At 48.4% G+C, this 21,947-nt stretch overlaps 8 protein-coding genes across 8 annotated transcripts; 5 read left to right on the forward strand and 3 right to left on the reverse strand.

Annotated features, from left to right (window-relative positions):
* Positions 1-2,316: 2,316 nt before the first annotated feature.
* PEX2_002310 (fungal specific transcription factor domain-containing protein) lies at positions 2,317-4,629 on the forward strand (the record flags this gene model as incomplete). The annotated part of the gene is made up of 1 exon (XM_016737509.1): positions 2,317-4,629. The coding sequence occupies one exon, from the start codon at positions 2,317-2,319 to the stop codon at positions 4,627-4,629; it is 2,313 nt and encodes a 770-aa protein (XP_016598945.1).
* A 655-nt stretch (positions 4,630-5,284) lies between these two features.
* PEX2_002320 (Zinc finger, C2H2) lies at positions 5,285-6,116 on the reverse strand (the record flags this gene model as incomplete). The annotated part of the gene is made up of 3 exons (XM_016737510.1): positions 5,285-5,563; positions 5,616-5,705; positions 5,769-6,116. The coding sequence occupies 3 exons, from the start codon at positions 6,114-6,116 to the stop codon at positions 5,285-5,287; spliced, it is 717 nt and encodes a 238-aa protein (XP_016598946.1).
* Positions 6,117-6,829: 713 nt separating this feature from the next.
* On the forward strand, positions 6,830-9,877 carry PEX2_002330 (uncharacterized protein; the record flags this gene model as incomplete). Its single annotated transcript, XM_016737511.1, has 7 exons — positions 6,830-7,008; positions 7,069-7,155; positions 7,212-7,338; positions 7,404-7,578; positions 7,640-8,230; positions 8,284-8,837; positions 8,897-9,877. The coding sequence occupies 7 exons, from the start codon at positions 6,830-6,832 to the stop codon at positions 9,875-9,877; spliced, it is 2,694 nt and encodes an 897-aa protein (XP_016598947.1).
* Positions 9,878-10,898: 1,021 nt separating this feature from the next.
* Positions 10,899-12,293, reverse strand: PEX2_002340 (adenosine kinase; the record flags this gene model as incomplete). The annotated part of the gene is made up of 7 exons (XM_016737512.1): positions 10,899-10,935; positions 10,995-11,108; positions 11,169-11,506; positions 11,565-11,906; positions 11,962-12,112; positions 12,172-12,187; positions 12,242-12,293. The coding sequence occupies 7 exons, from the start codon at positions 12,291-12,293 to the stop codon at positions 10,899-10,901; spliced, it is 1,050 nt and encodes a 349-aa protein (XP_016598948.1).
* A 207-nt stretch (positions 12,294-12,500) lies between these two features.
* Positions 12,501-13,254, forward strand: PEX2_002350 (DUF1770 domain-containing protein; the record flags this gene model as incomplete). The annotated part of the gene is made up of 3 exons (XM_016737513.1): positions 12,501-12,809; positions 12,906-13,100; positions 13,213-13,254. The coding sequence occupies 3 exons, from the start codon at positions 12,501-12,503 to the stop codon at positions 13,252-13,254; spliced, it is 546 nt and encodes a 181-aa protein (XP_016598949.1).
* A 548-nt stretch (positions 13,255-13,802) lies between these two features.
* PEX2_002360 (uncharacterized protein) lies at positions 13,803-15,836 on the reverse strand (the record flags this gene model as incomplete). Its single annotated transcript, XM_016737514.1, has 5 exons — positions 13,803-14,651; positions 14,701-15,069; positions 15,129-15,258; positions 15,373-15,542; positions 15,651-15,836. 5 exons carry the CDS (start codon positions 15,834-15,836, stop codon positions 13,803-13,805), a joined length of 1,704 nt encoding a protein of 567 aa, XP_016598950.1.
* A 1,041-nt stretch (positions 15,837-16,877) lies between these two features.
* On the forward strand, positions 16,878-17,857 carry PEX2_002370 (60S ribosomal protein uL2; the record flags this gene model as incomplete). The annotated part of the gene is made up of 3 exons (XM_016737515.1): positions 16,878-16,926; positions 17,074-17,651; positions 17,720-17,857. 3 exons carry the CDS (start codon positions 16,878-16,880, stop codon positions 17,855-17,857), a joined length of 765 nt encoding a protein of 254 aa, XP_016598951.1.
* A 724-nt stretch (positions 17,858-18,581) lies between these two features.
* On the forward strand, positions 18,582-21,744 carry PEX2_002380 (dynamin family protein; the record flags this gene model as incomplete). The annotated part of the gene is made up of 7 exons (XM_016737516.1): positions 18,582-20,495; positions 20,557-20,818; positions 20,878-20,997; positions 21,058-21,213; positions 21,265-21,442; positions 21,498-21,588; positions 21,694-21,744. The coding sequence occupies 7 exons, from the start codon at positions 18,582-18,584 to the stop codon at positions 21,742-21,744; spliced, it is 2,772 nt and encodes a 923-aa protein (XP_016598952.1).
* Between the last annotated feature and the right edge of the window lie 203 nt (positions 21,745-21,947).

A 21,947-nucleotide genomic window follows, 5' to 3' on the forward strand; every position in this document is an offset into this window, starting at 1 on the left:
CCTCAACGATGCAACTTACCGTCTGAGCTTTTTTTGGGGGCGAGATCGGGGCCACTTAGTGTGGTTCGGATCGGGTTATCGAAGATCACAACTCCCCACTTGGGAATGAGAAGAAGATTGACAGAGACAAGAATCAAGAGAAAGTTAAAGGTTCGAGAGATGAAGTTTCCTGGAGTTTGAGATGTGAAACCCCCAGGGCTGGAACATCGGAAGTGCTCTGACTAAGGTGGTACATGCACCTGGGCACCCGTATCAAGGGGGGGCTAAGATGTCTCCTCCACGCGTTTCTATCTCTGAGCTGTCTCATGTATGTTGTACCTTTCGATTCCCGTACTCGTTTCATAGGAATCCACTTTGTTTCTAAATATGTATTTTGCCGGGTTACCCAATTATTGTGGCTCAAGGCTAATAGCTGATTTTATGAGCTTGCGCTTATAGCCTTGAAGCAAGTAGCACTTGGAATACTTAGGCGCCCCGCTTATGTCTTAGTTGATCCATTATTTAATCCTATGAGTTGGTCTATGCCATTTATATTTTCTCTACTCCGTACTTTGGAAGTCAACGTCTGTACTTAGAGACCTTGATAAGGTTATGAGCTATAGATTATAGCTTGCCACCCCCTTGTCTGGCAATATTGATACGTCTCTATATTGAAGAGGATGTTTTTGCCGATAATTACATACATAGGTATCCACCTACCATATAGGCATCTAGCACGCTTTTAGGGTTGGCATCTGAGAAGATCTACTTGAAATATAGTGATAAACCAGAATATATGCTGATCGATATCATTCCATGGGTTTTATGTCTCTTAAATCTTTGTTCATGGTCCGATGAAGAACTGCAAGTTTCCTACTGTGAGACAAGAGCCCTAGTCTCATCGGCTTGTCTAATCCAGAACACACCTAGCATTTTACAGTGAACCAGCCACACAAGTCAGGTGCAGTTTGCCCTATATCCTTATATCCAGAGTGGTAACAACACTACGGAGTAGGGAAAAGCCGGAATACGGCAGAGAGCGGGAAAATGGTACTAGCCCCCACCAGTGAAACACTGGTTCTTTGAGGTGAAACTGCCCAACTAAAGTAAAGGCTTGTCTTAGACAGAACAATTTACTCCTTCATTCATAGTTGATATGTATTTGATCGCTACGGAGTAGTGGGCATCTATTAAACTCAATTAAAGAGCAATAATATCTTCACATTGTAGAAATACGGAGAGCACAGAGTATATATATCCGGAGCATCTACTTTATACTAGTTGTTATAAACATTAAGAACTACCATCCTCTTATGAATCACTATATCTTCTCTTGTTCCATATATATATACCACTTTACACTTAATATAAAAGAAAGTAGAAGCCTTATGAAGTATTTGTGGTTTGCCTCTACTACGTATAAACAAAGCAATAGGGCATTTAGACGGGAACCCTATAGCCTTTGCCTGATGTCTTCCACAATACTAAGGTTGCTATGGAAATACTACCTATCCCACTAATGATTCACATGTACTCTTTAGCCAAATCTATCTATATCGGACCATCTTCAATCAAATAACGCTCTCCGCACCAGTGGAGACCCGAGCGCATGCATACCCGGGCTGGGCATCAGCATCAAGCGCTAGGCTCATCTCCAACACGTTTTAGGACATACAGTAAGGGAATCGGACCATTCTTGCATATGTAGAATGGAGAAATAAGAATTTCATATGCTTGTATACTTGTAAGCCCATATAGCTCTATACAACACGTGACCGTCCCCTCACTGTGGGGGTTTTAGTCCAATTTCCCCGCTCAAACAGCCCGCGGCCTCAAATTCTTCCCCTCTCTAGTGCGCTCCCCCATTCCATCCCCAAAACCCCAAAAACGATGGAGGACGAAAAATCTGCCAAATCTAAAAAGAAAGGGGCCACTCACCGAAAGTCCCTGTCGTGTGAATATTGCAGTCGATCTTTTGCTCGCTTAGAGCATCTCCAACGCCATCTCCGCACCCGTTGAGTAACCCCCTCTTGCTCCCGGCTTTTTGGAATTCGTCTAATGTAGGACAACAGATACAAAGGAGAAACCCTTTTCATGTGACATTTGCTCCAAATCATTTGCTCGGAGGTAGGCTCCTATTGCGCGTAATTCCCGAAATAGAATGCCAATCGCTCATCAATATAATTTTGCAGTGATCTTCTAGTGCGACATGAGCGATTAGTCCACCCTGCTGAAAGCGCAGCCAGTCGAGAACATCGGGTTCAAAATGGTCACGAGAACAACCATGAAATACCAATCCAGTCCAACCTCATCCAACCCGCCCATCATGAGTCGCGCATGTTAGAGCTTGCAGATGCCATCCCAGTTCACACCCAAGTGCCTCCTCCTCCACCACCCGAAGTCCAAGTCCATACTCCATCGATTATAGATACACCCCATTTCAATCCCTCATGGGGATATGATTTAAATCTTTTATCTCATGCCGCAAGCCATGTTGCTTTGGAGGGTCAACAGGAGAGCCTAGAGTCCATGAGAAAACCACCACACACCGCCGCTCCTATATCACAACCACTTCCTCATGTCCAGGAGAGGGCAATTGCCGATGCTTATGGTGTAGAGCCTTCGATTCTCGATCTCACTGATCTTGGAGATCCTGTTCAGGATTTCACCGTTTTCCTGGAAAGTGTGGGTCTTTCGTCTGACTGGGACTCAGGCGTGTTCTCCTCGGCCGAGGAGCCCATGCTACCGCCAGGTATGACGATCGATTCGAAACCGCCCCGTGAAACGATGCCAACACGACTTGGTGGGGATATCATGAATGACCCACGGGGCCCGGCGGAAGATCACCCGTCCTTCTCAAATTTTGGATCCCGGCTGCCATCACTTCAACCGGAATCTCACGAAATGGACGATCGCATCGGCCTTGCCGATGAGAGTACGCGACCAGCGTGGGACATCTCCAATTCAGATCGCCAAGCATTCATCTCAAAACTTGAAGAGTTTTCGTATGTTCTTCCGAAAGGATTTGTTCCGCCATCGCGGCATGCCCTATCTCGGTTCTTCGCCGGGTATATCAATGGATTGAACGAACATCTTCCGTTTATACATGTCCCTACATTATCGGTTGCTAAAACCTCCCCTGAACTTACGTTAGCGCTGGCAGCTGCTGGTTCGCACTATCGGTTTGAAAACAGCCGCGGCATCGACCTTTTCCATGCAGCCAAGGCAATTTTATTGGAGCGACTCCGTCGGCGAGACAGCAAGCAAGTGCCTCAGCCATCATGGAACTATATATCCCCGCCATCTGGGTTTCCCAACTCTCGAGGTTCATCGATGATTTCTAACACGGCGAGCAGTCCTTTCCAACAACACCAGCAAATGCTAAACGCACCACTCAACCCATCAATATACACACTGGATGATTCAGATGCTCATATGGAGGTGATTCGAACATTTTTGCTACTGACTGTCTTCGCGTCCTGGGAACGACATCCAGAGCTCTTGCGGGAGATTCTCTCGCTCCAGAGTACTTTGGCTAGGCTCGTGCGTGAACATGGCTTATCCGAACCACCTCCCACCCCGGACCCTATCAGCTGGGAGGAATGGGTACGGAGAGAAGGTAACAGACGCACAAAGCTTATTGTGTACTGTTTCTTTAACCTCCACTCAATCATGTATAACATTCCTCCTTTGGTTTTGAACGGGGAGTTAAGGTTAAACATGCCGTGTTCTCACGAGCTCTGGAAAGCAAGCAATGCCCCACAATGGCGCCGCGTTCATCGCACCAGGCAGGGATCAGACGTGCCTTTCCAAGACGCTTTTGCCAGGCTCTTCCTGAAATCATCCATGTCAATTCCGTCGGCACCCATATCCCCACTTGGAAACTATATCCTCATCCACGCCATTATCCAACAGATTTTCTTTGCTCGACAGCTTTGTCTTTCTGCGCCTCATATGCAGGGCACTAGTTTGAGACCTGACGATTTGAATGTACTAGACAATTCATTGAGTGCGTGGAAGGCTCTATGGAAGCGCACACCCGAATCCAGCATTGATCCACAGAACCCAGCTGGTCCAATTGCATTCACTTCCACTGCGCTCTTGGGACTCGCCTACATCCGTTTACATGTTGATTTGGGTCCCTGCCGCCACCTCATCACACAAGATCCAGCCCAAATTGCAGCAGCTTTGACTGAGTCCCCTGCCATTGCACGTAGCCCGCGGCTGATTATGGCGTTGCTTCACTCAGCCCATGCTCTTTCAATCCCGGTACGACTGGGAATTGACTTTGTGGCTAGGACACATTCGTTCTTCTGGAGCATTCAGCATTCACTCTGCAGTCTGGAATGCGCTTTCCTTCTCAGTCGCTGGCTGCTTGCCATTCCCACAACGCAGTCTGAGCAGAGATTGTCGGAGCATGAGCGGAAGTTACTATTGTGGATCAAGAGCATGATGGATGAAACCGAAATGGCCGTTGATCCGCCTGGTGCACCGGACATGGAGTTTATGGCGAATCCTTATAAAGTGCGGCAGCTTAGTGTTGCGATTGTCCGCGTCTGGGCACGGACTTTCAAGGGCAACACTAGCTGGGCGATTGTTGATTTGGTCGGCTCAAGCTTGGATGCATATGCGGATCTTCTGGAATTCTAATCTGAGTGCTTCGAGGGTCTGTCACTCGCGAGGCTGAGCTTTGTTCTATTGAGCAGAGAACCTCCGGGTGGTAGTGAATGTGGTGTGCCACCGTGGTGCATGGGCCCTGGGCTTTGATGCTTGGTGTCACTCAATTTTGGTGCAATGATGCAACTGACATCTCTGCCAAGAAAAAAAATTAATGGCGTCTCTGGAATGGCCATACTAATGATCCCATGTTTTCTCTTTTTGGATGATGTCTCAGGGAGTTTTTGTATATGGGGGACTGGGACATACGGTTATTTGCGTTCAATGTTTGTTTGGATCTACATGTATTATGACTTCGTCACTTGCTTAGTGCTGTCTATACCCTACCGGTGTTTGTTGTGGACAATAGCAACTTCTGATCTTGTTTCATTTGGGCCCCCTTTTGTTTCTACTAGAACTTGCATATAGTGATGATCTTAAAAGTAACTCTTCTCTTTATTCTCGAGCTTGTTCTTTCTTTCTTCGACCTATTCGAGTTTGAGTAACACAAAATAGATGGGGATGGCCCCTACATAGACAAAAAGATAAGGTCAGCGAAAAGTATATTCTTCTTTATTTATCCAATTCGGTCATTATCTCATCTCTAAAGGGCTGCGTATTCAATGTTGATGTCCAAACGAGCACAAGACTATTTGCCAGGCACCTTGTTGCGATTTCTAGTGACGCTCGTAGGCACGAACTTCAGAGCAGACATAGACTTTTCCAGCTCGTCAATGTCCATGTCATTTGATGATTTCTTTTCGGGGATTGCCATTGCCGGTGGGTTCGATTGAGACGCCGAGCTCCGGCGCCGCAACCTGCCCTCTAGAGCAGATGACGTTGAGATGCGTCGTCTGTGGCTGTTCATGGGTCGCAGCATAGATGTTTGTGCATCGATGCCATCATTGACAATGTAGAAGTTGTAACTCTGTAGAATTTGTTAGTGACGTAGGGGCGCTCTTTCGATCTGGAAACCATACCCGGGGAAACATGTGCTTGTCTATAAGATGTAGCCGTCGTTTCTGTGGGGTTGAGCATTTTCGCTCGCAGTCTTCGATGAAACAGCCGTACTTTTAATCTTATTTAGCAAAGTGGACATAAACCTATTTGACAGGAGGCGGGATATGGCTTACAGTCTTGTCTCCACGGGCTCGCCGCGCAGCAGCTAGCGGGTCATGGTTCTCCTCGATGTGTATGTTGAGCAGGTGACCAGTGGGGAAGTTCTTGCTGCACTCAGAACAGCGGTTCACATGGGATTGAAGATAATGAACCTCGTAATCTTCGTAGGATGTGAACGAGAGTGTCTCGCGGTGAGGCGGTAAGGAGCAATGCATCACCTCGGGGAGGATGGTCGTATCACTATCGATGAGCTTGTTGCGCTCAGAAGGGGGAGTGGTAGTATTCACAGCGATTGATGATACTGATATTGAGTCATGATCGAGAGATGGAGATCTCGAGCGGCTTCGAGGTCGTTTAGACATGGTCTAATTCACCTTGCATATAATTGATAGGTCAACTTGGCGAGGGTACGGAGGAGGACAGCGACCATGCGAGACTTAATTTCTTCCACTCTCCGCCTTCTCTGTATAGAATACATAAGAAGGTTTTATAAGTTTAATTTTTAGGAAGACGGTAGATTTCCAAGGCTAGTTAGTAGTTGGCTATTAGGCTTAGACTGTAGGATTTAAACAAAGAAGTTATGTTGTATCCCTTGAGAATATCTAATTTACTTTCCGTTTAAATTACCTTTGTATATATTTTCCTAGTCTCTTACTCCGTACTTCTTCTCTTCTTCTCTTTAGATATTAAGGTTTGTATAAAGCACATCAACAGTATGTGTAGTAGCACTATGATATCAATGTCTCGTATACATAAATCCGAACTTATAATTTATATTTAAACCAACCTTGGGAGTTAGTCTGAAAACATTGACGGAAAGCAGAAATACTCAGTCTCTCCGATGGATGTTATAACCCTCCGTATGAGGAGGGGTGATCTATAAAAGACGGTCTATAAATCCCTAAGCTTCTTTTGATTGGATACTCGGCGTATTTATCTTCATCTTCCCTTTGACTTGCACATGTGTTGTCTTTTTGTGACTGTGAGTTGAAATAAAAACCCGTAATCCGCATACGGGACACGATACCTCCCGCCTTGGCAACACCAATCATCGTACTAGACCGGGACCGCATTTATGCATTTTCATACTCAACTCGGCTCACATCCCCATCAGCGTGCGCTTTCATGTCTTTCACATACTGATGGCTCCTCCGCCGCTCATATTCCAAGCCATAGCCATCTGACCGGCGAGGTTGACGCTCGGGATCCCCGGGCTAACTTCCTGATGGCGCCCTCGTTCACGGATGCCTGGAAGTTAGTGCTTTCCCCTCGATTTCGGCTGGATTGTGAACATTGACCAGTGGTGTGATACAGGACTGCGATAGAAGCCGAGAAGGAGCTTCTGCAATGTTTCTCGCAAGAACGGCGCACATTCGATGAATTCGAACATTTCCTTTCCGAGTCAGTGACGAAGCCCCGCGCGCACGCCGACTCGAGGCTGACCTCTTTTCACCTAGGTTCCGGACCTCTTCTCAAAATGCAATCCTCCTTGACTTCAATGCTGCCCGCGAGGTTGACGTGGAGAGTCGCCTCTGGGATGCGCACTTGAAAGTGAACAATCGGTTTCGCAAGCAGTTGCTTCGCGTGAGTACCCCACCGAAGCTTTTCGCAAGTGTGGCTTAAACTGACTGTGTTTGTGTGTCAATTAGTTTCGCGAAGAGCACGGCAAGAAAAAACCAGTTGAGAGGCGGAAACTCGAACGCCACTACCTCGATTTCATCAAGTCAAGCCAGCGGTTTTACCGAGGATACATCCAGCATTTATCGTCGCGCTTTGGGGGGATTGTTGAGTTGGAGAGAGTTGCGCGCAAGTTCAACTTTGAGAGTAAGACAAGCACACAAGCCGCGCCGGGTTTCTGGACATGCTGACCCACGATGCTTTCTAGATCTGTCCGGCCAATCTCCTATCAAGCCCTCCAATGATCTGCGCAGGCTCATTCTCCAGTCATGTCATGCGACCCTTATCCGGCTGGGAGACCTTTCCCGCTATCGTGAATCAGAACTCGTCAGCAAAGATCGCAACTGGGGCCCTGCCATCGGCTATTATGATCTGGCATCCGTGATCAACCCTGCATCGGGTGCATCTCAGAACCAATTGGCAATTATCGCTCTCGCGGATGGAAATCATCTTCGTGCTACCTACCATCTCTACAGAGCACTTTCGGCTCAAGAACCGCATCCTACTGCGAAGGGCAATCTGGAGATTGAACTCCGAAAAATCATGAGCGCCTGGGCTAAACGAGAGCTGATCCGCCCCGAAGATGCCGGTATCCCTGGAAGGGCCTTGACTCCGTGGTTTCTCTATCTCCATGCCAAATGTTACAAGGGAACCGACTTCCCGGAGCACGACGAGTTAGAGAGTGAAGTTCTTAGTCAACTAGCAGTTGAAATTAGAGAACGGTCACTAGAAGGGACACTTCAAAAGTTCTGTCTCATCAATATCGCGGCCGAGGATTTTGCCAAGGTCCGATCCGTTGGTAAGAAATCGAAACATTATCATTGCTCATGCATATGCTTACCCACCCCTCAGAGGAGTCTGTCTTGGATGCACGCGTCTTTTTCCAGCGCATCAATGTGAAGACATTTTTCACCTTACTGCAAATACTTTTGGTCGAACTAGAACGGACTGCTTCTTTTGAAGATCCGAACGGCAAAGACGCAATGCCTATCCCAGACAAGGTGTCTGTGGTTGCTCGCCGGATCCTCCCCGCGCTTCGCCATTATAGCTCCTGGCTACTTACAAATAGCCAGTCTTTAGTTGAGCAAAAAGAGGAAAAGGATTCGGCACTCTCGATTCAAATCAAAGAGTTCTGGAAGATTTATGCCGGTACGCTGAGCCTGCTCGCATCCTCGTTCGATGTGGTCAGCCTTCCCGAGGTTGATTATCTATTGGAAGAAGACGAAGAAAGTCTTGGTTTTGCACCTCTGGATCAGGATGCCACTTCCCGTCGGTACGTCGGAGGTGGTGATCGGCCAAAGCCCCGGATGCACGATCTTGGGATTGAAAGAAGTCACCCCAACATGGAAATGCTCTATCGAATTCGCGAATTTGTGATTGATGGACTTGACTTGGTTGTGAGGGGAGTACGTGAAAAGCTCTTAAGATAGCTTGAACAAACAAGCAGATTGCTAATCTCATCTAGAAAATTCCGGTGGCTCTTGTGGATAGTGAAGATAAGAAGACATTTATCTATCAGGAAGAGGATCTGCCTCCGCAATTCTATTCTAGCCCTCATGGCCGCCAACATGCACTTTCCGCTGCAAGCATCGAGCGTGAGGATATCCCACAGACTGTTCAAACGCCATACTCTGCCGCAGAAGCCCAAAGTCTGTTCGGCGGTTCCCAGTCTGCATCGGCATCTATGTCCGCCAACATGCATCAGATCGTCGAGGGCGTTGAGCGACTCGTTGACTCGGACACGTATGAAACCCCACCCAATGACCAATTTGCTTTCCTGGGCTCGGGAGAGATATCAACACCTACGCATGTCTCACCCAATGCCAATGCTTATCCGTTCCGCGACGAAAACTCTCCACCACTTAGCACCCCAATGGCCCCTCCACCTGGGCTTGGTCCACCAGTCATGAATGCAGCCGAGCCTCTCAGAGTGCCATCGGCTCAGTCATATACCCCACGACCTGCCATCCCCAGCCTCCCCAGCATTTGGACGCCACTGAGAGATACCGCCCCTCCACGAACGCCTCCTGGCCTTGGTCCACAACCTGGTCAGCGAGCTCCACTGCACCACATAGCTTCTGAGCGCTCACCGTCGCAAGATCAGCTAGCAAATGAGCTCATGCTCCGACAGCACCTGATGGCGCAGACCCAATTTTCAAACTCACTGGATGTAGGATCAATGCCCACGACTTGGGCTTCATCCAACATGTCTCATGCTCGTCCCGCCGCCAGCGGCTGGGATCATGGCCGAACGACTTTCGGTGCATTCGAGCTCCCGAGCCAAATGACGTCCAGCAGCCTGGGACATCCCTCATGGGCCAATGAAGCTTTCATCGCCAGCAGCCTCGCTGGGGCAACTCCCTACAGCTCCGGGATTGGAGGGCGCAAGCCTGGAACACAGCTTGGGGCAGTCGGTCAAACACCACCCTGTGGCCAAGGAGGCTGATTCGACTATCCGAGCTCTCATTTCTTTAGTTATTTTATGTGCATATGCATATCACACTACCAGCCGGGCAAGCTGTCAAGATTAACAGTGCAACTCGACCTCCAACTACCCTGGCGTGTACTGTGTTTGTCTGTGAGCGTGGCCGTCTGTGTACGATGCGACTTTGTTTGTGTTGAGTCTACACATTCAGGCCTACTCTGACTGTATGCACCTTTACAACGACCAGACAAGATTTGTATTACTGCTAGCCAGTTCCCAAATGGCAGATCCCGCACTAGTCCTCTAGTGGCGAGGATATGGTTTTTCCCCCACATTGCAGGAACTTCTTCGGCTCTCGCTCTCCTCGCATTTGTTTGGACGGATACATGCGTTCAACACGCGACATGATCAATACGAGGATATGAACATGGTCAATCTGCCATTGGAGAAGACGCTTGTTTCGTTCTGTTTTCTGCCTTTTATTCTTTTCATGCAATATGGCCTGGAACCGTGTTATCCCCGTCAATCTTAGCCTTGTCGTCTTTTCTTTCGTTATGAATGAATTATGCAGCACGAAGATACGGTGATCTTCGAAATGATTATGGGCCTGCATATTGGTTAGGGCCTATTACCCTCTTGACACCATCGTGCCGGCTAGGCAGTTGAAATTCAATTTTGCATCTTACGTGCTTCTTTTCATAGTAATTTACGAGGTGGGCTCTTTTATGTGAATAAATAGAAAGGTAGATTGCCCGAACAAGTTCATTCATCAAGTGGCCATAACGAGATTAGCCGAAAATAATTCGAGGGCAAGCTTCTCAACAAAGCATGGTTTTCGTTTGATTTCTCAGACAGTACGTTGAAGTCATCAAGTTTTAAGAAAAGGAAAAAATTGGGTATAGAGGGTTGAATCATCCAAAGTCAAGTGGTGCTCATCCGGTTGTTGAACTGGATTGCACGAAATCTTCCAAAATTGGTTTGGGAGATGTGTTGAAGGTATCTTGGTAGTCTATGCTTTTTTCGTAGCCTACATTATAAACGCTTAGGAGCGAGAGTAGGTCTGCTTGGGGGAGGGGTAGCTGTGAGTTGAAAGTCGTTAGTTAGGGTTCTTGTAATGCATTGCTTAGGAAAAACTCACGAAGGTCCAAGCTCCTGGATGCTCTTGCTGGCGAGCCACTGGCCCATGTCGATGCTGTCATCAAGGGACTTGCCAGAGACGATACCAGCGCAGAAGCCACCGGCGAAGGCATCACTATATGGGACATAAATTAGTATCAATTAATATGGGGTTGTTCAGATCAATATCACTCACCCAGCACCGTTGGTGTCGTTGATGGAATCCTTGGAGATCTCGCGGACCTTGAACTCCTTCACCTCGATGGTACCGGTAGCAGAGCCGATGGCGACAATGGTGGGGAGAGTGCCCTGGGTGACAATGGCAACACGGGGACGTTGGGTGTTCTTCTTGGGGAGCTGAGCGAGCTTCTTGGCGATCTCGGTGATATCCTCGGTGCCCCACTGGTGGCCCTCGGCGTAGGCAATTGCCTCAGTCTCGTTACAGAAGGTGTAGTCGGTGTAGGGCAGGACGCTATCCAACTGGTCCTTGAAGAACTGAGCAATGAAAGGAGCAGAGATAGAGAGCATGAAGGTCTGATGAAAATAGATAGATTAGAAAGAGGACCAATACGTCACAATACAAATGACATACCTTGTTCTTAGCAGCAGCCTCCTCACCAAGGGCAATAATGGCGGGCACGCAGACAGTCAGGTGGTAACCACCGACGTAGTAGAACTGGGCCTTCTCGACCAAAGACCAGACCTCGGGCTGCTTGAGGTGCTCGAGCTTGTACTCGTTGGCGGCAGCGAGGTGGGTGCACATGCTGCGGTCGTGGCCAGTGATGACAACACCACACTTACCAGTGGGCTGGGTCTCATCGACGCGGTACTCGGTGTGGACACCGGCCTCCTCGCAAGTATTCTTGAGGATGTCACCGAACTTGTCCTTACCGATACAACCGATGTAGACAACGGACTGCTCAGGGAGCATGTACTGGGAACATTGTCAATATCAATATTTGAGCCCACAGGAGTGTTTTAATGCATACCTGAGCACCACGAGCGGTGTTCTGAGCGGCACCACCGGGGATCAGCTTGGCATCGCGGGCAAGCAGGTCCTCGTAGATACCCATGTGCTTGTCCTCGGCGAGGATAGCATCATTGGGCTTCAGCTCATACTTCTCCAAGAGAGCGGCATCACTAAGGAATATTGTCAGCATCTAGAACTTAGCATCATTTTGCTTCAGGTCCATCCGTACCCACGAGCCTGGATGTCTATTGCGAGCACATTAGTATTTTATCAACATGCTCAGATGATCCTTCACATACCGAGGAGAGGGTTCTCCAGACACAGAAGAGGGTAACCTTGAGGAGCAGCCATTGTGATATGATTAATGAGAATGAGAATGGGATTGAAGTAAAAAGGTGGGAGAAAGGTGGGAAGATATGGAGGAGATGGAGGGGTTGGCAGAAAAGAGCGGACTGCGTATCCCCGGTCCACCGGTAACAGCCGAACGACCTTGGGAGCTGCTTCTATTCACCCCAAGCTCTTTGGACACTTTAATTGCTTCATATTTAATCCACCAAAATGGCCGACCATGCTATGGATATCCCGCAGATCATTCAATCTGCAAGCATCAATCGTAATCCCGACCCGGTTCATGACATCAACCCAGCCACGGCAGCTTCAGAGAAACAACCCGTCGTGGTAGGCCCGGACTCCGAAACAAACAGCATTGCCTCCGACATTGTCCACCCAAGTCGAGTAATTCGACCCGTCCACCGGAGACAGACTCTTCCTCCTCTTCCGGATCTGCGCTTCGAACAGAGCTATCTGGCCAGCATTAAGGATGCTGACACCTGGGGGCGAGTGGCGTGGATTACTACTAGGGATCAGGTATGCATTTGCCGCAATTCAGTTGATCCCTTTGGGGTGTCAAGCATAAGTTTTCTTGGCAATACCTGGTTAACACATCGATCTTTTCCCTTCTAGGTACTTCTCCCTCTGATCCAAGGAACCGTCTGGACACTCGCGCTCTCGGGCTGGCGCTTCTGGAACCGCAATGCCTCAGTCAGCGGGCACACCCTTGGCAGCCGGGTTCGCAGATGGTGGTACGAAGTGAACAACTGGCATCTACCCCAACTGGGCTCGACCAGGGATCCTAAACTGGCGTCGCAGGTTGAAGATGTGAGTACCTGCTTCCCCAATAATTGATTTCCCATCTGATCTCGACCAGAAATGGAGACGCTGACGCTCGAGGAGTTTTTGCAGTTTTACACAGCCCAGTTCTCTAATGCAGGCTCTGACTAAGGTCACCTCTGCGCTGGATGCGACCTATTAGTATTCTAATTTAGGGGCCTACATAGTGACTGGCTTCTGTGTACACTGTATTGCTTGCATTTTTGGCGTTCGCGCTGTTGGAGGCGCCTGCTGTTGTTGATTCCCATTTGTATTTCTTATATCCCTCGACTCTACTATGTAGTAGATCATCTTATTTTTTTGCCATATATCTGGCGTACGGGGCAGACCTCATGGGCTGCCGCGTCAGAATGCAACATTTGCGTTGTCGGTTGGCACAAGTCCGTATAGATTTCGAGTATATGCCATTTGTATGTAGTATGTAGTGCTATATATCTACTGTGTATTGAACTTAACTACAGATCGGGAAATTGTTTATGAGAAAGATAATCTGTGTTTTGGCATCCATTCCATTACTTCGTATGCCGTTAGTGCCAATCAATATAACTCACGGCCTAATAGAAGTACAATTGCAATCCAAAAAGATCTATCTAGCAATAGTTGGTAGATTGTACATCTTTGGTCTCTTTCTAACCTGCCTGGAGCGGAAACACCTAGGTTAAAGTGAATCCGATTTTACGGCCAAATGGTTCAAATTTGATTCACGCCATTGAAAACAGTGGATGGTTCAGCTACGGTTGCAGCAGAATGGGTCGGCGCTTGGGATATCGGGGCAGGAGGGTGTGAAGGTGCAATCGTGGATGGGGCCTGCTGCGCATCCGAGTTTGAGTGATCGGGAAGGGTCGGCGGCGGTGCTTGGGCGGAGGAAGCTGCTGCAGCTTCTCCGTCATCCTTCATATCGGCCTCTTCCGCAGGAGGTGATTTTTCAATCTGCACCTCCGGATTGCTAGATGCGTCTCCCTTGCCATATCGAAGTTGTACGACAAGGCTTTCTGGCTCCTCATTGCTGGCTGACTCTTCTGCGCTTGCTTCGTCCTCTTCGTTGTCGCCTTCGAAATCGTGCTCTAAATCGTCTTCAACGCCTTGCCATTCGTTGCCGCTTTCATTCGCACTTGAATGGATTTCAGATGCATCCTCCAAATCATCGGCGTCATATCCGGAGTATCCATTGGGGTGGGTCGAAGTTCGAGCCCTCTGCGGTCTGCTTACTTCTTCATCTTCATCGAACTCTTCATCATCTACTCCGTCGCGTTGGCCAATTAACAGAGCCTCGCCATAGAGACCCCCAGCGCGAGATCGAATCTGCCTCCCGCTTGCCGTGAATCGAGGGCGTCTAGACTCCGTGGGAGCTTCCGTAGGAGCCGCATTTCTAGTAGAACGACGATTGGAAGGCTCATCATCAGAAAAGATGTCTTCGTCGTCCGAGTACGTGTATTTCAGTTTCTTGCCGCGTGTGCGACCTTCATACATGGAGAACCCAGGATCCGGACGAACGAAAGCAGCTTTTCGTGCGAGGCGATATTCGCGGCGTCTCCGTTTCTAATGATCCATTAGCTAAGCCCAATTTAATCTTGGGGTAGAAACTCACCTCTTCTGATGCCTCAAACCGAGGGATCGAAGCGCGAATCCTCTCGCTGAGCTTCTTGGAGTTTATGCCTTTTTCGCCCTCAAGTTTTTCCACGACAGCCTCTAGCTCGGGAATACTCCCCGCGATGCTCCACCAAGTGTTGTGTTTGAGGGCCGGGTTACTTTCACGGTAGAGACGGAAATTTGTATCATCGTGCCCTTCGATAAGCCAATAACGACGTTTCAGGCTATCCCGGCCCCAGGGTTGGACAGACAATGGTTGATTGAGATCATCATCGTGGCGCGCTTGCTTGTAGGATTCTTTGATCTTCGCCTGAACCGCTTCGGACGACGAAAGTGACCACAGTATCAAGGCCTTCAATAAACGCAGCTAAAACGAGACTTGTCAGAACCGCAAATCGGGTGCCATGGTAGGTATTAAGAACATACACGTTCCACGGGGGACATGGTCGCAAAGCTGCCACCCCCATGAAGGGGGTTTTTGCCTTCCCATTCTTTTGGCCACTGCGACTGATGTGTATGGATTGCTTCTTCGAGGGGACGGTTGAAGTGGTTTCGTCTATATATTTCAGATAATTTATTAGCACTGAGCTTGAAAATCAATAGCGTGGGGGTAGAAAGCGCGCGTCTTCAAGCACTCCGCACGGTATCGGGCGACAGGTGGCGACCATACTCAACTTCCTTCTTGCGGTTCAGAACAAGCCCAAGCAATGCGCATAGAAGTCTTTCGATATATTCTCCAGGGGGAGACTCCTCAATCCCCCTCTCTATATCCTGCGGGCCGTAGTGTGGCACTCCTTTGGGGAACACTTCATGGAAACGCGCGCGGAACGCGACGATGAACTAAAGATTGCGATAACTCAGCAAGCGTGTCCTATTGTTGACTAAACGCGTCATATACATGTCCGTAGATCAAGCAATGCGCAAAATCTTCCTGCGAAGGAAACTCACCGCGATATCGGGGTTGTCGGCCACGACGTATTCATGCGGAGGTGACGGTTCCCGCTTCGGTGGCGGCGTCTCAGATTCCTTCTTGAAGTACTTTGCGATACCGGTTGGGTGGTCAATCGTCATAGTAGCTTCGTCATCCGTCGGAGGTGCCGATGATAATGATGAAAGTTCTGAATCTGAAGGCATGGTGAAAGTGATGGGGTAGGTGGTAAAGGAAGAAGTAAGTTGCGCGCAATCGAGCGTCACGTCTGCACCGAGCTTGCGCCCGAAGGGCGATTATTTAAAGGGTTCCGGACACAACTGGTCCCTTTGTTTGTAACTTTTTTTTTACTGAGGCTTCTTCCAGTCTTTTAGAAGAAGAGTATGATTCAAAAAATGAGATATTGGCATGAAAGCGGCTTGGATTTTGTAGATTTCTGTGTAGAGATAGAGCTCAAGAGAGCTCATGAGGGACTGATAAAGCTATATTGTATATTTCCAAACAAGGAGTCAAGCTGAATAAATATAATAGCCCAATGAGAAATGGATGCGACAGGTTGAGATGACTTTACATATCTGTTGCTTTCATACTGGAAGTACGCGACGAGCTCTATCAACCATTTGATATTGATATCTGTAATGTTAGAGAGCTTTAAGAGGTAATTATACCCCAAACCTGTTTTGGTTATCATTCCATTGACACTCCCATCACATCAAAACCATAGACAAAATCATGGAATATACAGACACAGCTGTTTCGAGGTCCCAGAAAGAGAATAGCACTTCAAAATGCAGAAGTCTTGGCGATATCAGGTCTTGGCAATCACGTGTGTGTGATGACATAACTTGCCCTCTCAAAATCTACAGGGCTTGCACTAGAAGAGTCTCTTCGGATATGAAATAAAGATTATATAGCGATTTTTGAGTCGATAGTATTTTCAAATACTCCATTCAATTTAGTTGAACAATTTTTATCTATAAACAACACATCAATCCAACGATTAAAGGCCTATATTGGAAATGCCTGTGTTGCTGTAGTTCAAGCCAATTCAAGTAAGCGACCATGCGCTATACCCAATTGGGTTAGATTAGCGACCGCACCCTAAAGCCCACACAAGTCCCCGTGTCCGATGATTTCTCAACTCGTCAACGACAAGCCTATTTCACTTCGAGGTACGCTTACCACTTTCCTACGACACTTCTGTCCGGCTTCCATACTAACATAGGATCCTCGTCTAGACAGTCGCCATGGGTCGTGTCATCCGCAACCAGAGGAAGGGCCGTGGCTCCATTTTCAGTGAGTGCGCCCGCAAACTATTCTAGCACGAAATTTCGAGGCTGCGCACCCCGAGCAGCGAGGAGGAAATCAAGAAGACCATTGGGAACCCACACAGATTCGCAAGGAGATTGGAGTGCTGATATCGAATTTTTCTCTACTTTACAGCGGCCAACACCCGCCTTAACAAGGCCCCTGCCCAATTCCGGACCCTCGATTTCGCTGAGGCTCACGGTTACACCCGTGGTGTCGTCAAGGAGATCATCCACGATGCCGGCCGTGGTGCTCCCCTCGCCAAGGTCCAGTTCCGCCACCCCTACAAGTTCAAGATGATCACCGAGACTTTCATCGCCAACGAGGGCATGTACACCGGCCAGTTCATCTACGCCGGTAAGAACGCTGCCCTGACCGTCGGCAACGTCCTTCCTCTCGCCTCTATGCCTGAGGGTACCGTCATCACCAACGTCGAGGAGAAGGCTGGTGACCGTGGTGCGCTTGGCCGTACCTCCGGTAACTACGTTACCGTTATTGGCCACAACCCCGAGGAGGGCAAGACCCGTGTCAAGCTCCCCTCCGGTGCCAAGAAGGTCATCAAGAACACCGCCCGCGGTATGGTTGGTATCGTTGCCGGTGGTGGCCGTACCGACAAGCCTTTGCTCAAGGCCGGTCGTGCCAAGCACAAGTTCGCCGTCAAGCGCAACTCTTGGCCCAAGACTCGTGGTGTTGCCATGAACCCCGTCGATCACGTAAGTTTCAGTCTATACACAGACCAGACAACATCCAGGACCGCAATCTCTAATATTTTTCTCTACAGCCTCACGGTGGTGGTAACCACCAGCACATCGGTAAGGCCTCGACCATCTCCCGCTACGCTACCCAGGGTCAAAAGGCTGGTCTCATTGCTGCCCGCAGAACTGGTCTGCTCCGCGGTACCCAGAAGACCAAGGATTAAGGGTGCTTTTTCTTGGAGTTATTCTTGTGACGGGTTGAAAATGGAATTCTGCTATGAGACAAATGTACTTAGGCGCCTGCGGATGAGCGTCTCATGCGCCCTTAGCGAATTAAGGTTGTGGACACCATCCTTTTTCTTGTCGAACAAATCAAAGGGTGATGGAAAGAGGTCCGGGGTTGGCCTCTACAGGGCAGAAACGAAATCAAAAAGTCCTTCGGGCTGTGGAATGATACACCTTTAAATTTTTACTCGTTCCTGTCCATCACCCTAGTAGATATTACAGTCTGCCGTAATTCATCGGCATATACATTGCGCTGTATGATCGTTATCGCCTTGACACTTTACCGATGCCATGTAAGTGAAAAACCAATACTTTCCTCGTCTCATGAATAGATTCAAGATGCGTGTTGAAATTGTGTAAGCACGTTATGAATCCTGCCCAACAGCTGCACAATCGGAAGCAGGCCCAGATGTTTGTATTGTGTACATTTGTTTTCTCTGAACTGTTTACTAGAAATGAAAATCATAGCCCTGGTATCGACTGTGTCATACAACCGAAGTACCTACAACATAGATAACTAGTGCAAACGCGAAATAATACGGGGGCCAAAACTGAGATGCGATCTATCTAATCCACCCTTCCCCCTGAGAACTGTAAATGTTGTCTCTCCCTCTCAAAACTCACTTAACTCCACATACTGAAGGACCCATTAACATTCTTACGATGTCATCACCACTTGATGAACAGGCCATGGGCCAGCTCCAGTCTCAACAGTCAGAGCTGCTGGACAAGATCGACGAGCTGCGCGCTATTGGGGTTGGAGGTCTTGTCGAACTGCCTCAAATCATCGTCTGTGGTAATCAGTCCAGTGGGAAAAGCTCTGTACTGGACGCAATCTCCAGAGTGCGCTTTCCATCCAAGAGCAATATCTGCACTCGGTTTGCGACCGAAATTGTTCTTCGCCGAAGCCCCCACGACAGAATCAAAGTATCTATTGAACCTGGGGATTCCAGGAAGGATAAGCAGGAACAGCAGAAGCTCCGAGCCTTCACCTCCGAGTCCTTTTTCTCTAGCGCAGACCTTCCCACGCTGATCGAAAACGCGAAAGAATGCATGGGACTTTCCAGCACTGATCCTTCGAACACGGGATTCAGCGACGATGTGCTTAAAATCGAGATCTCGGGGCCCGAGAAGCCAGAGCTGACTCTGGTCGACCTTCCCGGGCTCTATTACTCCAGCAGCAGCGAACAAAATGAGCAAGGAATGGAAATAGTTCAAAAGCTGACGGAAAAGTACATGAAAAGCTCCCGGAGCATTATTTTGGCTGTCATCAGTGCAAGGGCCGATTACCATATCCAGAAGGTCTTGAACATCGCGCAGTCTTTTGATCCCAAATATGAGAGGGTCTTGGGTATTGTCACGCAGCCCGATATCCCCGAAGCGGGCTCAGACGAACAAGAAACTTACATACAGTTCATCAAGAACGAAAAGGTCAAGCTGCAACTTGGATGGCATGTATTGCGCAACCGCTCGTTTGAGACACGCAACATTTCCGATAATGCACGAGATGTTCAAGAAAGGGAGTTCTTTGAAAAGGGCCGGTGGGCTTCCCTCCCTCGAGACCGAGTTGGGATTAAAAGTCTGAGGCATCGTCTCAGCAAGATTCTACTTGATCATGTCCGTCGCAATCTTCCTGGTCTTATTGCAGATATACAAGAAAGGATCTCTCGTAATGAGCAGACACTGGCAAAATTGGGCGCGCCACGCACAACTCTTCAGGAGCAACGCCATTTCCTTGTCGATATTAGCAGCAGATTTGCACGAATCACAAACCAGGCCTTAAATGGATCGTACGTCGATGAGTTTTTCGGTGGATTCAAAGACCATACGGCGACCACAGAAGAATCTCCTTTCCGCCGACTGCGTGCAATAATACGTGAGCTTAATGAGTGCTTTGCTGAAGCGATGAGCACTCGCGGGAACCGGCGAATCATTCAATTCCCTGGACAGCTAACACCTGTCAAGGACGTAGAACAAGAGAGATCCAAGCCTTACATGGATGGTTGGACACCGCAGTACATTTCCCAGCAGTCTCTTGTGGACGAAATCAAAGAACAGGCCCGGCAAAGTCGAGGAATCGAACTACCAGGTAGTGCAAACCAGCTGCTTGTAGGAAGTTTGTTCCGGGATCAATGCGAGCCCTGGGAAGCAGTTGCTAAATCTCATCTGTTGAATGCCTGGGCTTCGGTCGAGTACTTTATCCAGCTGGTACTGAAGAACATCACGGACGATCACACCCGCCCCTTGCTCATGCGACACCTCATCGGACCGGAAATGGAGAAGATGAAGGAGTCTTTGCTAGCCAAGCTCAGCGAATTGACTTCGTACACCAAAAGGGGCCATCCGCTCCCCGTGGGGCAATCATTTCTCTCCAAGATCCAGGAGGCCAGAAAGAACCGGCAGGTTTCTGCGTTAAAAAGAAATCTCAGCTTGTCTGGATCTTCCCTCCCAGCAGTAGAGGATACTCGAAACACCTTTAATGTCCGAGATCTGGAGCAAGCAACATCTCAGCTACAATTATCCGGCGATCAGTTTGCAGCAGCAGAGATTATTGATCAAATGCAGGCATACTACGAGGTGAGCTTTTTATGCTTTTTCGAATGAGATACAGCTTAATTCTAACAGGTCGCATTTTCAGACTGCGATCGTGACATTTGTCGATAACGTTGCCATCTTGGCAATCGAAAATTGCCTTCTTTTCCCTCTTGAGCATATATTCACCGGCAAGACTGTACTTGACATGGATGATCAGCAGATTCGAGAAATTGCAGCAGAGCCATTGAACATTCAAAAGGATCGGGAACGTCTCAATGGAGAGCTCAAAAAGCTCCGAAAGGGAAGACAGACTCTCAATGCCTTCAGCATAGCGGACTCTTCGACGCGTGCTCGTCCTATCTTGGGTATGTACATTCCATATACTGGTTCATGGAATCACAGGCTAATCGGAATATCATTTCAGCAGGACTGTCAACCCCCCGAGCCCAAACTCCAAGCCTTACAGCCACGGCTCCGATAGCTCAGGTGGCGCCCATTACTCCTCGTCCTGTCCTGTTCCCGCAAGTTTCAACTCCTGCCACCGGTAGGTAGCACTTCTAGATGCCATGTCAATTATATGTGCAAACGCTAATTGTTCAACCAGTACCGGTCACGTCTCCTTTACCCATCCTTTCTTTAGATAAAAATAGAGGAGGCTTTGGTACAATTCAGGGCTCTCTATTCTCTCCTGGTCTGGGAAGCACAGAAAATGGCGGGATTAGACCTAACAATGGAGCTACTGCCATACCCAATCTGTTTGGTATGCCGCCCGCTACAAAAGGGCCTATTGGTAATGTGTCTGACCCAACAGTCGCTGGGGGGTTTGGCTCGAATAATCAAGGCTTTGGGGCGAGTAATCAAGGCTTTGGTTCGAGCAAAGGGTTTGGCTCGTCCGCTCCATTTGGAAGTTCGACCAAATCGACTAAGAAAAGCAAAAAGCCTCATTTTGACGCAAAAATTTCCCCAGATACCGAGGGCAGCAGGAAACTGTAAGTTGGAGGATGCGGGGGCAAGAGTAATTCTAATTCTCGATCGCTTGTATAGGCTTTTTGAGGAAGATCCCTCTTCTTCACGTACAACAAACTGCTATCAAAGCATTTGCCTTACGTCTCCATTTAATCAATACTCTCATGAGGTTCGTAGATTCTATGCATCTTTTGACATTGAGTGAACTCTTAATTTCTATATTGAACAAAGAAAAGAAAAGGAAATCTATACTGACTAACATTGGCGTGACTAGGAGCTCCGACTCGGGGACTACGCGCGAAGGAACCGATATATCCCAACTTAGTCATTTAGCTCATCAGGGATATTCTAGCTTGGGAATAAATAATTATTCTGTAAAATCTATGGTTCTGTCACTTGTTGGCTGTGGCTGCGGAGGTTGATTCACGGTATTTTAGGGCTAGTGAAAACTGACATTTCCAGAACATCTAGATGTTTGGCCCTACCGTTCTCAAAAAGCCAATCCTATTTCCTCCATCTGTGACCATT

This window comes from Penicillium expansum (assembly GCF_000769745.1).
Source record: "Penicillium expansum strain MD-8 chromosome Unknown contig7, whole genome shotgun sequence".
Classification (NCBI taxonomy): domain Eukaryota; kingdom Fungi; phylum Ascomycota; class Eurotiomycetes; order Eurotiales; family Aspergillaceae; genus Penicillium; species Penicillium expansum.